At 27.3% G+C, this 14,887-nt stretch overlaps 3 protein-coding genes and 1 long non-coding RNA gene across 4 annotated transcripts in view; all 4 read right to left on the reverse strand.

Annotated features, from left to right (window-relative positions):
• Window positions 1-970, reverse strand: part of LOC113389696 (cytokine receptor-like) — a 22,792-nt gene extending 21,822 nt beyond the window's left edge. The window contains exons 1-3 of the mRNA XM_026626712.1: window positions 937-970; window positions 704-856; window positions 474-635 (exon numbers count right to left, since the gene is read on the reverse strand). Of these exons, the coding sequence (XP_026482497.1) occupies window positions 474-635; window positions 704-856; window positions 937-970 (349 nt within the window). The remainder of the gene's footprint in view (window positions 1-473; window positions 636-703; window positions 857-936) is intronic.
• Window positions 967-5,496, reverse strand: LOC113389697 (cytokine receptor). Its single transcript, XM_026626713.1, has 4 exons — window positions 5,396-5,496; window positions 3,110-3,258; window positions 1,987-2,135; window positions 967-1,086 (listed from the first exon to the last, which is right to left on the reverse strand). Exons 1-4 carry the CDS (start codon window positions 5,494-5,496, stop codon window positions 967-969), a joined length of 519 nt encoding a protein of 172 aa, XP_026482498.1.
• A 9-nt stretch (window positions 5,497-5,505) lies between these two features.
• On the reverse strand, window positions 5,506-7,947 carry LOC113389418. Its single transcript, XR_003368263.1, has 3 exons — window positions 7,919-7,947; window positions 5,632-5,812; window positions 5,506-5,555 (listed from the first exon to the last, which is right to left on the reverse strand). It is a non-coding gene; the product is annotated as an uncharacterized LOC113389418 (long non-coding RNA).
• Window positions 7,948-10,777: 2,830 nt separating this feature from the next.
• LOC113389699 (interleukin-6 receptor subunit beta-like) lies at window positions 10,778-13,439 on the reverse strand. Its single transcript, XM_026626714.1, has 3 exons — window positions 13,430-13,439; window positions 11,015-11,296; window positions 10,778-10,917 (listed from the first exon to the last, which is right to left on the reverse strand). Exons 1-3 carry the CDS (start codon window positions 13,437-13,439, stop codon window positions 10,778-10,780), a joined length of 432 nt encoding a protein of 143 aa, XP_026482499.1.
• Window positions 13,440-14,887: the final 1,448 nt, after the last annotated feature.

Below are 14,887 nucleotides of genomic sequence, written 5' to 3' on the forward strand. Positions count from 1 at the left end.
AAAAAGACATTGATCTTATACAAAATGGGTGATTTGTCCTACTCTCTAAAACCTATTAAAATTAGTGAAAAACAAGAATTTTCAAGAACAAGAATTCATGTTTATTTCAATAATAATTCCCCTAAATTATGCTATTCACATTCGCTTTGACCAGTAAAAATTGTTTGTACGCGCTAAAGGGGAATTCACTTAAATCTTTAAGCTAGTATTTGCAAACTATCGATACTATCGATAGTTTCAGACTTTTTTCTTTCATAAGTACTTTTTTGTGATATGAACATACATCGCAAAAATTAAATTTGACAAAAAAATTTAAGTACATAAAATTTCAAATCGTGCTAAATGGAATAAAATCGTGTAAAAAAATTAAAAATATTCAATTTTCAAACCGTGTTATATCCAAACCGTGTACAAAAAGACCGTGTACAAACAGACTTAGGTGTATATATATATATATATTATTTCTTATTTACCTGCTTCAAGGGTTGTCAAATATTTAGGATTGCTCGGCAAACCTTCTTTCTTATGCGAAACCACAGAAACATTAACTTGATACGTCGTATACGGTTTAAGTCCGGTTATTGTAGCCGACATGTATTCCTCCTTGGGCAGAATTGTTTCGTTCATTTTGGGACCTAAAAGGATAAAATAAATTAAAGCCATCAAACTTATATCCAGGATTATGTATGTATTATATTTTTACCTTCGCAATAACCATCAGGTGAAGTTAGAACACAGTAGTAAATTTTGAATGAGGTAATCACGCCCATTAATTCAGAACATTCCAAAACCCAACTGAGATTCACATAAGTGTCTCCGATGTGATCGATTCGGACGATGTGGATCTTTCCAACACCTGAAATAAACAACAAATTTAATAATATCGTAATAAATCGATGGATAATGTTATTTATCTTCAAATGATTAATTTATTACCTGTTTCGAGTACAGTACATTTGGCCCATTTCATTCCACTGTTCGATGTCGGTGTTTGACTGATATTGCAAATTGATAATTTTTATTAGTCTTCACGGTTACATTGTGTGTACTTTCATTTGCTGGTACTGTGTGCCATTCTAAAGAATTCTGGAATAATAAAAATAGTAGTTAAGAAATGAACTAACATCCAACAATACTAAAAAGCTTACGAAAAAAACTAGAAAGGTAAAATAAAAATATTAATAAATTTATCCGTTCTATGCACTCAAGCATTTTGAAAACAATTCTAAGATATTTGCTATGAAAAGGTTACCATCTATAAAACTAAATAAATAAATACCCATAAACTCATAAATAGCCATTTGTAAATGCTAACATTAATTATATGATTATTAGTATTATTATTATCTTATTATTTCTAATATTGTTATTTTGTTATATTTTATTGTTTTTCTAATATTATTTTATTATTCAAAATTTTTATTTATATTATTTATTAATGTTATTCTTATTATTATTTGCTTCTATTTTATATTAAATCATCATATTACGGATATTATTTTCATGTGAATTCTATTCTTTGCACTCTTATTTATTTAAATTTATGTTATTATTTATCAATACTGCTAGATGTTAATTATTTAACAGTTGTAATAAATATTGAAATTAAAAAAAAAAAACAACTATAAAACTAGATGTAAGAATCCCATACAATTGTAAATAATTTAGTAAATTAGTAAAATCAAAGAAGAATGTTTCTATAATTTGCCAAATTTTAAAATTAAAACAATTTTTTCTAGTTTTGTAGTTCCATTTTATAAAGAGTCAAATTGGGATTCAAAACATATAAACTTAGTAATTTTTTTAATATTACTTATTTTCCTATTTATTAACTGGAGGGGATGCCATTAAAGCACTTTCTTGTTTATAATTATATATATATATATAATATATATATATATATGCATGTATATATATTATATATATAATATAAATATATATATATATATATATATTTATTTAATTATTTATAAGTTTTCTACTCACTGGACAAATAGTAGGCCTTTCAAATCCACTCTGGCACCAAAAAATAGTGTAATTTGAAATATCGTCAACACCATCAGGTCTTTTCCAGGACAACAAATAAACATAATCGCTCAATGAGATTTTTGTGAACAGCTTAGGTTGACTTACAACTGAAAATAGAAAAATACACATAAAATAAATAAAACAATCATATAAAATTTGATTGAGTATTGGGATTTTATAAATGATTTTTCTATAAGCATTTAAAATTCTAATATACTTGTAATTTTCGGATAAAAAGATTAATGAGGACAAAAATTTAACTTAAAGAGCGAATTATAGAACTCTAGAGCCTCCCCCTAGAAGTAAATGAAACCATAATAAAAATATTTTCTTTCGTTGTTAGGTTTTTTTTGGTCCTGAGCACTGTTGTTTAATTCACATAACTTTATATTTAATTCACATAACTTTTATGTTTATTTAAATTTTTTATAAGATGTATTATCTTTAAGTGTTAAACAGGTTTTTTATTTTAGTTAAGCATTTTAAAATTCTAATAGATTTGCGATCTTCGGAAAAATTGCTAATTAGGCAAACAATTTAACTTAAAGTGGGAATTATAGTATTCTAGAACCTCCCCCTTTGAAGTAATGCCTAAGGGTTAGCTTCCGTGTGGACAAGAGGCAAGAGATAAGCGTAAGTTATTTATTGAGTCCAACATACCCAGACAAAAGACCTAGTCTGGTATACCTAAATGCATTTCACAACCTTCGATATACAAAAAAACCTTCAATTCAAAATGTTTTTTAACTTCCTGTAGAGTAAGTTATAGTAAGCGCAAAAAAATCGAAAATGAAATTTTTTATATATCTTTACGTTTCAGAGGTTTCTGAACATTTTGGCATATTATTTCATAATAAAAAGTATTTTTTCGAAGTAGTAATTTTTTTCAAATATTTCAAAATTCTCAAACATGCATTTGTTTTAGCTAAAAAAAATGAATCTTGTTTAAAAAAAAAATTAGGTACGGGAAATTGCAGCACTAGTAGTGCATTAATTACAAAAAAGTGGTCTTGGATTATAAAATAAACTAATATAAATTAACTAAATTATTATTGTACTTTTATTTTATATTTTTACTCACTTCTATCTGATCTCGGCACATGAATCAAGGAACTGTTATCAGATTTTCCTTTTTCGTTAACCGAAGTCAATGAAAATTCGTATTCTTTGTCCAAGTCTAGATTTGTGAAGTTTGCATAGTTGTTTTGGATTCTGTCGGGTAGCCTGGGCCTGAAATTATAAAAACAATGATGTCATTATATATATATATATATATATATATATATATATATATATATATGTATGTATTGAAATATGTGAATTTGGAGTTGAGTTGAGTTGACAACATAAAAACAATTTTAAACACAAAAACCAGTAAAAAACAATGCTAACACTGTATCATTATGTTGATCTGATTAATCACATTAATCAGATCAACATAACATAGATTTTTCCAATCTCACGATCCTACATTTCGAAAATAATTTATTTATATATATATATATATATATATATATATATATATATATATATATATATATATATATATATAAATAAATTATTTTCGAAATGTAGGATCGTGAGATTGGAAAAATCTATGTTATGTTGATCTGATTAATGTGATTAATCAGATTAATTAATCAGATTAATGTAATGTTATTCCCGATTATTAGACTAGATTAGATTATATATATGTGCATGCATGTATGTATGTATGTATGTATGTATGTATGTATATATATATATATACATATATACATATATATATATATATTATATATATATATATGTATATATGTATATATATATATATACATACATACATACATACATACATACATACATGCATGCACATATATATAATCTAATCTAGTCTAATAATCGGGAATAACATCAATAACAAAAATGAATTTTATTTCAACATAAATCTCAAAATCAATATTTTTTTTATGTATATATATATATATATATATATATATATATTTGTAACTGATTATTTTTTGCAAAGTAAAGATGTTTTGTGTTATTTATTCAGATATTTGATTTGTAGTATTTGCGTTACATGTGCTATTATACTGTCATTTTTAGAAAACATCTGCAAACATGTAAGTTTAATGTTAATACTATATATACATTCAAATTGAAATGTAGTAAACTAGTTCTAAAAAAAATTCCATTATGCGTTTTCATAGTATTAAAGTGAGATTTTTCTTTGAGACTATTTGATAGATTGAGGTTTTACTGTTTTAGGCCATTTGCATTATAGTTATAATGATACTAAATTAAACAAAATACAGCATATTAAACATAAATATATGAAGGACAATGAAAAACTTGGTTGGCATAACAGACAATTTAAACAGATAATTAAATGTCTTATATAAAACTTGACATTATACATAATGTATAGCTTTATTGCAGACCAAAGATAAATCAAGACAATTGATTTGACAAATCATGAAACATTTCTTAATAAGTGATCAGTATATTTCTGTATGAAAACTATTTTAAATAATCTTTATAAAATGTACTAAGAAGACTCTTTACTGTTAGAATATTATTATACTGCCAACATTCTATATATGTGTGTGATGAGTACTAAAGTACCGTAATAATTTGAATATAATGCATATTGATGAAATTATGATTATCATGTATTACTGATATTAGTCTGAATTAATTTTTAATAATTTAATATAATTTATATTAGTTTATATCATAATTTGAGACACATTTAATTTGAGACACATTTAAAAAAAGATTTAGCGAAGGATGCCTAATATCATTACACAATGAATCAACTATAAATAAAAGAACGCACAATTCGCTTTGCAATGACTATAAAATAATCCTTGATCATTTTTCAGACCTCCATCAAATCTGAATGAAGCGTGTATTTTATTATTTTACAAAAAAGCATATGGTTACCAGTCTTTTCACAGTTTCACAAAAAAAATTGAAAACGCAATTCATTAAATTTTTAGATGCCAATAACTCTGTACACACTAGAATGTAACAAAAAAAAATTGTCAAAAATCATTAGTTTTAAATGTTCCAATTATTAATAGCTTGGTTTATTACTGTGTAATAGTGTAGTGTATTTTTGTGTGATTAATTTTCTGTAAGTATTTTTATATAAGCAGCATATCATACGTGGAAGAGTTATATTTTTATTTCGTCAAAATTCTGGTGGATGAAAACATTCTAGTGTTAGGTTCATCTTTATGCTCCTTCAACAATTTTTTACAAACATTAAATCTCCTCCATCCAATAACAATACTGATGTAGTACATTATGTTTCTTGCAACGACTGTTCTTTCCAATACCTAACCCATATCTAGTAACAACATATACAAAGTTTACTTACAACATTCGTCCATTTTCGCTAATCTGCACACTATACTTGAAATCCCTTCCATTCTTCTCATACTCCTCCAAAGTTTGCCAATAAATAATGACATCCCTCATTCCAATCTTGTTGACCACTTCGTAACTGCTGATGACTGTATTTGGCGGCCTAGAAGGCTCTAAAAAAACAAAAACAAACAAACCAATCACCAATCTGGTCACAACAAATATTATAATTTACAACTATGTACTTACTTTCTGGTAAAGTTTTGAAGAACACTGATCTGTACTCGGACCATTTGCTGGTTTCATTCGGAGCTACTGCAGATTTTATTTGAACTCGTACTTCGTACAATGTGTAGGCGTATTTTAAGTCTTTCAATTCGAACTGGTATTGGAGTTCGGATTTTATGGGGATCGAAGACGTATCAGCAACCTGGGATAAAAGATAAAATATTGTAAAATATATTTTGAAGTAAAATTTCGTTAGGCGCGACTAGGGTGTGAATCCGTACAAATGCAACGAAAATTGTTACGGCAAGGTCAAGTGAAAGTCATTCGCTCTCGATGAAATCATTTCTATAGGGGTCGATTGTGATTAGTAGTCGTGTATGTGAATAGAGATCTGTCGTTGTATGATAAATAATCATTTTAAAGTTGCATCGTAGTACTAATCTTGATTTAATAAAAAATGCCCGAATCAAAAAGATATTTTACCCTGTTCCTTGAAAATAGTAAAACAAATTAAACATTTGTACCGTGTACTAAACGTAAGTGCATTGATTAGAAATTATTTCTATATTAAAATAGATAATGTTTTTATAGACAAGACAGATTCTAAAGCTGTTCAAAGAATTATCAAACGACAGAAAAAATAAAAGGACTCTACTGACAAACAAACATAATTTTAATCCTCTACTCTACTGACAAGCAAACTTTAATTACAACCTAGTTGATAAAAAGGGACTCTACTGATGACTAAATTTAAAATTAGTAAATATAAAAACTGAAAAAGATCTCCACTAACTGGTATAGATATAAAAGATATAGAAAGGAAACATATAAAAAAGGACTCTACTGACGAGGAAACTTTAGTTTTTGATCTAAAAGATTAAAAAGGACTTTACTGACGAGCAAACAAAAAAATCGAATAGTTAAAATATGATCATAAATTTTATCTTAAAGTTAGAAAGGGATTCTACTGACAAGCTAACAAAATTTTGATCGATAACAAAATACAAAAAGGACTCTACTGACGATCAAATTTGAAACTGGCAAATATAAAAAGTACTCTACTGACAGGCAAACTAAAAAAGCAAAGTTTAATTTCAACTTAGAAGAAGAAAAAGGACTCTACTGGTAAGCAAAATTAATTTAGATACTAAAAGGGACTGTATTGATAAGCAAAAATATTAATGAAAAATGTTTTGTGAAAGGGACTCTACTGACGAGCAAAATATGAATAAAAAATGTCTCTAAAAAGAACTCTACTGACGAGCAAATTTGAAACTAGCTAATATAAAAAGGACTCTACTGATAGGCAAACTAAAAAAAACAAAGTTTAATTTCAACTTAGAAAAAGAAAAAGGACTCTACTGGTAAGCAAAATTAATTCAGATACTAAAAAGGACTGTACTGATAAGCAAAAATATTAATGAAAAATGTTTTGTGAAAGGAACTCTACTGACGAGCAAATTTTAATTTCAATCTAGAAGAGAAGAAAGGGACTCTACTGTTGAACAAAATATGAATAAAAAATGTTTCTAAAAAAGAACTCTACTGACGAGCAAACTCAATTTTAATTTAAAATATTTGAAATTGGACTTTACTGACTTTACTGACAAAAAAGACAAAAAGGGGACTCTACTGACAAATGAATAATAAATAAACAACACAATAGAAAAGGGACTCTACTGACAATTGATCAAATAACTTGATAGAAATGTACAAAATTGATCTAAAAGACAAAAAAGGGACTCTACTAACGAGCAAAATTATTAATTAAAAAAAGGGACTCTACTGTCGAGCAAAATTATTAATATTTAATTTCTTGAAAAGCGGATTCTACTGACGAGCAAGGTTATAAAAAAGGACTTTACAGAGGAGTAAATTGAACTTGATTTTTTTATATAAGATTTAAAAAAGGACTCTACTGACGTGCAAACTGAATATCGCCAGCTAAAAAGTAAAAAAATACAAACAGTAGTAAATGAATGTGTGTTAATTTTAAATACATGAACTTCTTCAAACACAATTACATGATGAGTGAAGTTGCAAAAACAATATTTGTTTAGGCGTTGTTTAACATATTTTAGTATTTATTAATCAGCAATTACTTCATTTCTCTAATAAAGGTCCAAGTCCAAAATGCTAATTACAATGACAAACCGATCATGTCGTATTTGAAGTATGATTTTGATTACATTATTGTTTTTAAATATTATACATATTTTTAATGCTATTATAAATATATAATTTATAATTTATCATCATATAAATGTGTATAATGGTTGACACTAATAAATGTGTGCATATTTATTACCTTCCACTGTGTAGTGCTATTTTCATACTGGGAAGTATATTTTTATCATATGATGCAATCCTTTTGGAAAAGTGTTCAAAGGTCTTGTCACGTTCCATACAACCAGAGCACTGTGCTCTTTTTTGTCTCTGATCTCCAAAAAACTTGCCTTGGCTGGTATAACTGATAAAAGAACACAAATATAAATATCTAACTAGATTGATACATTTATTAGATATTTAGATCTTCCACTTACCATTTTCATAATGAGAGAAATTATACTCGTATTTATTCCTGCCGAATTTATTGCTCATCGTCAGGATAAAAGTATAATATTCATATTGCTGTCGATATTGGAAACGAGTTCCTAGATCCCAAAAACAGGACTTGGTTTTTCTGTCCTCGTTGTCTTGCATGTTTGTGCATTTGATCGTATCCTAAAAAAACAAAGGATTACGTAATTAGAAAAAATGTAAAAAAAAGGAACAGGTAAAAAGTTCTCTACCGATATCTCAAAAACAGTAAGGTTAAATATTTTCAACAAAAATATTTGAAAGTTGAGGGCAAAAGATGTATACCCAGCTATCACTCGTTATTTATCAGGAAGTAGAGGGCAAAAGATGTATAACCAGCTATCACTCGTTATTTATCAGAAGATGATATGGCAATGTTTGAAAATCCATAACAAAAGTATTTTCTTTCATTGTTATTTTTTGTGAAGTTAGGGATTTTTTAACAACAATATTTGAAAGTAGAGGGCAAAAGATGTATAACCAGCTATCACTGGTTATTTATCAGGAGGTGAACGTCAATGTTTGAAAATCCACAACAAAAGTACATATTTTGTTTCGTTGCTAGTTTCTTTTTTTGGTCGTGAGCACTGTTGTTTAGTTTACCGAGACCTTAATATAATTTTTAACCTACGTTATTTGAATGTTTTATAAGATGAATAGTTATTTTTAAGTTAGTAAAAAAATAAATAAATTATTGAATAAAAGTAAATATAAATGCTTTAAAAAAAACAGGAATTACGTAATTAGAAAAAATGTAAAAAAATAAAGTACAGGTAAAAAGGTCTGCTGCCGAATCTCAAAAACAAGTAAAGTTAGGAACTTTTTCAATTACAATATTTGAAAGTAGAGGGCAAAATATGTATAACCAGCTATCACTGGTTATTTATCAGGAGATGAACGACAATGTTTGAAAATCCATAACAAAAGCATTTGTTTCGTTATCTTTTTTTATCTTGAGCGCTGTTATTTAGTTTACGAAACCTTAGTATGTACGTTATTTAAATGTTTTATAAGATGTATCATTTTCAAGTTAGATCCAAAAGTTTTTTTTATATTTAACCCCAATAAAAATTAACAAAAAAACCAACTGAACTTTTACCATGTCAAAGATGTAAACAATAAAAAAACTAGTTGTGCATTAAGGTAAATTGCTGGAACTTTCCGTACCGAAAACTAAGTTATTAAAAAAACAAGCTGAATCCTAGCCATGGAATTTATAAAAAGAACTCTACTGACGAACAAACTGAATAATCCTAGATATGAAATATATAAAAAAGACTCTACTGACGAGCAAACTGAATCCTGGACATGAAATTTATAAAAGGACTCTACTGACGAGCAAACTGAATTTGCTAAAATGGCATTGTTTTTTCCGGGATCTCCGAAACGGCTAGACCTGCCTTTGCCAAATTGTTTCCTTATCAGTAGGAATCGAATATTTTTTGAATTATTCAAATTGGTTAAACCGTGTTCGCGAAATTGTCAATGAAAATTTGTAACCGCATACATCAATTTTTTCTAAGGTATGCCAAAATGTTCAGAAACCTCTAAAACGTAAACATATATAAAAATTTGCATTTTCGATTTTTTGCCATTACAATAACTTATCCTATGTTAATAATAAATAAAAAAGCAAACTAAGTTAAAGAAAGCAATTTTACAAAAGATAAATAAATAAATTGTTATACTATATCAAGGTTATATGCAGTGTTATCTTTGTAAAAAATGTACAATAAAACTTATATTTTGCATTAGTTGAATAACGTAGCTATTATTTCGTAAAATACATTTGAATTTAATTTAACCCATTATTTCGTAAAAAACTCATCTGGTTTGGTTTAAAAAAGTACTCAAAAAATCTCAAACAATTTAAGACGATGCTAACCGAGCATATTAATAATTTAAACCATAATATAGATTTTTTCAACCCAATAATTTTACATTTTGAAGAGAACGTAATTAGAAGATTCGCTGAGGGGTTGTTTTAGCAATTGCATGTGACGCTTCGACAATACGGCCCTGAACGAAACAAACATGTGGTTCCTAAATAGCGTGTCAAAATTAAAAAAAGAATGTCAAGATCCCGTCGCTTTTTTAATTTCTCGTAAAATTTGAATACATGCTAAAAACTGCCCCAAGAAAAAATGTGACATTTCTATCCTAAACTCCGAACAGTAAATACATAGTTTCGACAACTTATTGAGTTATCATGTTTATTCGTGTGTTTTACCATTTGTGATGTTAAAAAATATATATTTTATCAATGTGCACATACTCATACCATGGATTAATAATGCTTACATATGTTATATTAGGATACAAAATTGTGTTTTTTTATTATTATTATCATTATTATTGTTTTTCTATGAAATTTCTTATATATTATTTATTTAGTTTTAATTTTTATAGTTAAACTGATTGCCACTGAATGAAGGCTAAGATGCTAGCCGAAACGTATGGATTTTAAATAAATTCCTAAAAACTTTCAAACTATTTTTATTGATGTAGTACCCGACTTTTTAATTCAAATTAAATATATTGTATCAACATCAAATTCAAGACATATTTAGATATATATAATAATTTCTTACTTGTTCTTGGTAGTCGGCAAATAAAACTGCAAACTATAATTCGTTTGTATATAATTTTCCTTCGGATGAAACTCGCACAACAAATTGTCCCAATTGTGGGAAACGCAATGAAAGTCATCAGGATCTTGTGGAGGCGCTGAAAATATAAATACAGTTAAAAATTAGATGGATTATATATATATATATATATATATATATATATATATATATATATATATCTTTTATCCACTTACTTCCTATAGTGACGAAATTCATGCAAACAGATATATCAGCCCCCGTGTCCGGGTTCTTCAATTTACAATAGAACATCTGGTTCAAAGGTTTAGGTTTCTCGATGTACAGTTCGGCTGTCCTTTCGTCTATTATCCTGGTCAGGTTTCGAGGAAGATCCTTAGAACCGTTTGCGAAAATTATGTGACTTGAATTTAGACCTTGCGCCAGCGCCAGGTCTATAACGCATTTTATTGAGAGGCTTTCACCGTACTGTTTGGTGAAGTCTCCTGATGGAATTGTATCTGGGGAAAAAAATAATAATAAATTAGATACTGAGCAAAAAGTAATAGTAATAGATGTTCTATGACCTATGACCGATAAATTATAAATTATATATTTATAATGGCATTAAAAATAAAGTCATACTTCAAATACATGATCGGTTTGTCATTGTAATTAGCATTTAGAAATGAACCATCATTAGGGAAATGAAGTAATTGCTTATTAATAAATTCTATAATATTTGTTAAACAACGCCTAAACAAATATTTTTTTCGCAACTTCACTCATCATGCAATAATTGTGTTTTAAGGACTTCATATAATTAAAATTAACATACATTCATTGACTGCTTGTATCTTTTTTACTTTTTAGCTGGCAATATAATCTCATTCTTGAGACAGCTGTAATATTTGTCTTGCCTAAAAATGTTTTTCGTTTTCATAAGTTCAAAGATTTATAGAAACTACGAATAATCAAGAAATAATTTCTAATCAACAAACTTACGTTTAGTACACGGCACAAATGTTTAATTTGTTTTATTATTTTCATAGAACAGGGTAAAATATTCTTCTGATTCAGGCATTTTTCATTAAATCAAGATTTGTACTACGATGTAATTTTAAAATATTCATTTATCTATGCCGATTTTCTTGTCGATATCCGTACAGCCGAGTACAAATTTCAAAAAAATAATCTAATTTAAAAATTATGAGCTTTTAAAGCATTGGTCAAACTTTTACTATTTTTTTTGTCATCGTGGTTAAATTTTATTGTTTTTGCTCATTTAAAATTTGGAACCGAAGAGTGAATTAATATTTCTAGGGCCCCTAGGTCAAAAATAATGACACAATTGCCCCAAATTTTTAAAAATTTAGAATTTTGGTCTACTTTGAGAGGCCCCTTCCTTAAAAAAATGTTCTAAACTATGTTGGCAAGTTTTATCAAAAGTTGGCGCATTTAATCAGGATTGTAAAATGGTAAATTAATTGATAATTTTATGATAAAAAAATCGAGTAAAAAATAAAAACCTAAAAATAAGACGACGAGATGCACCAGCAAAAATCATAGGTATTTATATTTTACTGCAAAATTTTCACTAATAAAATTATTAAGTAATTAACCATTTTGCAATCCTGAATAAATGTTTCAACTTTTAATAAAAGACTTGCCAAAACATTTTAATACATTTTTGAAGTAAAACTTCTTTAGGCGCGACTAGGGTGTAAATCCATACAAATGCAACGGAAGTCCGTTACGCCCGAACTGTTCATATCATTTCTATACGGGTCGATTGTGATTAGTGGTCGTGTATGTGAATAGAGATCTGTCGTTGTATGCGTACCAGTAAATTGGCATAGAAACATTTATTTATTTAACTTCGTAGTACAAATCTTGATTCAATGAAAAAGGCTTGAATCAGAAGAATATTTTACCCTGTTCCTTGAAAATAATAAAAAAATTTAACATTTGTGCCGTGTATTAAACGTAAGTTTATTGATTAGAAATTATTTCTATATTATTAGTAGTTTCTATAAATCTTTGAAGTTATGAAAACGAAAAATATTTTTTAGGCAAGACAGATATTACAGCTCTTCAAAGAATGAGATTATATCGCCAGCGAAAAAGTAAAAGAAGCAGTCAATGAATGTATGTTAATTTTAATTGCATGAAGTTCTTTAAACACAATTATTACATGATGAGTAAAGTTGCGAAAACAATATTTGTTTAGGCGTTGCTTAACATTTATTAATCAGCAAATATTTAATTTCTCTAATGAAGATTCAAGTCCTAAATGCTAATTACAATGACAAACCGATCATGTCATATTTGAAGTATGACTTTAATTACATTATTATTTCAAAATATTATACATATTTTAATGCTATTATAAATATATAATTTATAATTTATCATTATATAAATGTGCATAATGGTTGACACTAATAAATATGTGCATCGCGAGTGTTACCATAATACTAATAAACATTATTCAAAATTGTTGTATGATGTATTTATATTTACTTAAATGCCATCTTGTACAGTAGCAAATAAGTTTTACTTCAATCGCGTGTGAACCTTACGCGCACTCTTTTTTTTCAAAACTCTCACTAAAAATCAAACTGTAAATGACTAGAATTAATAAATAAAAATACTCCGAGGCATAGAATGACCATAATAAATGATAAAAAAACTACAATATATTAATTTAATAAATATCAAATTTTTTCGTCTCGAATCTCACAAAATTAGTGAAAGTTTTTGCAATTCCAATTAATCTAATTTTATTTAAAAACATTATTATTTCTACTTACAACCAGGAGTGGTCCCTGCAAGTCCTCCTGCACATTTCGTAGAATCAGCACTCACCAAATCCAACAGCAAAAATAACAAAACCACCAACACAATCCCAAACTTCAGTACTTTGTCCATGATAAAACTTAAAAAAAATTTAAGTTTTAATCAAATCTGAAAAAATAAAAACACAATTTCATAAAACATCCGCATAGTGTGAAGGAATCACAAGAACTAACATAATAAATGAAAGCTTTTATTCAGAAGAAAAACATACGGAATGCTTATCAAAGCTTTTCGAGTATTCCATTCAGTGCAAGTTTATTCTGAAATTTGTTTGAATAAATTTGTTTAAATCAGCACATACGTAACTTTTATTCTGTTCGCTCGTTAAAATCATTATAATATTATATTATCCGTTTAATTTATCCTTTATATTTTCATCTCCGATAATAAAATCGCTTCGGAGAATCGAATCGACTGAAATACATTCGAATCGATTCTCGGGATTCGAATGGAGCGATTTAAATGATGTTTCTTGGGAAAAACAGTCAAGTGGATAAAAAACACATTGTATCAACAAGGCGTTTCTTTCTTCTCAATTAGTAGAAGTCTTTATTAATATAAAATACTTTGGCTTTAAATGTAAATTTTCTAAATCTAATTTTAAATCTTAATCTAAAATTCTTTCTTCTCGATTAGTGAAAGTATTTAATTTCATTTGCAATTCTTTGAATGCAAATTTTTCTAAATCTAGTTCTAAATCTATTATTATATTTATATTTATATTTATGTTTATATTTATATTCATATTTATATTTATATTTACGAGTTAGAATTGTGTTGATTTTTTTTATCGACTATAACAATCAATAAGAAATCAGTTCAGCAATTATAATAAAATTTACAACTTTTTTTGAAGTAAAACTTTTGAAGTAAAACTTCTTTAGGCGCGACTATGGTGTGAATCCGTACAAATGCAACGGAAGTCAGTTACGCCCGAACTGTACGTCATTCGCTCTCAATGATATCATTTCTATACGGGTCGATTGTGATTAGTCGTCGTGTATGTGAATAGAGATCTGTCGTTGTATGCGTACCGGCATCAACGTTGTATGCGTGCCGATATCAACAAGAAAATCGGCATAGAAAAATAAACATGTTATTATATATTAAATAATAATGTTATTATAAAAATAATAGTAATCATAATTTAATCAAAGTAATAATTTTTGCTTAACATATTTGTTATCAATTAAAAATCAAAATAATTTGAACATATTTTTTGTAATTTAAAAGGAAACCAAAATTTTATTACT

Source organism: Ctenocephalides felis, unplaced genomic scaffold, assembly GCF_003426905.1.
Source record: "Ctenocephalides felis isolate EL2017-DRISC unplaced genomic scaffold, ASM342690v1 CF-g0.4_SCAFFOLD_03573, whole genome shotgun sequence".
Classification (NCBI taxonomy): domain Eukaryota; kingdom Metazoa; phylum Arthropoda; class Insecta; order Siphonaptera; family Pulicidae; genus Ctenocephalides; species Ctenocephalides felis.

Bases quoted from the DNA above. Each gene is read 5' to 3' on its own strand.
- LOC113389697 (XM_026626713.1), bottom strand. From the start codon at position 5,496: ATGAGGGATGTCATTATTTATTGGCAAACTTTGGAGGAGTATGAGAAG. The intron at 3,259-5,395 runs GTAAGTAAACTT...TTATAATTTCAG, and splicing joins AGCGAAAATGGACGAATGTT to GCCCAGGCTACCCGACAGAA. The intron at 1,087-1,986 runs GTGAGTAGAAAA...TTATTATTCCAG, and splicing joins AAAGGCCTACTATTTGTCCA to AATTCTTTAGAATGGCACAC.
- LOC113389699 (XM_026626714.1), bottom strand. The intron at 10,918-11,014 runs GTAAGTGGATAA...TTATATTTTCAG, and splicing joins GAATTTCGTCACTATAGGAA to CGCCTCCACAAGATCCTGAT.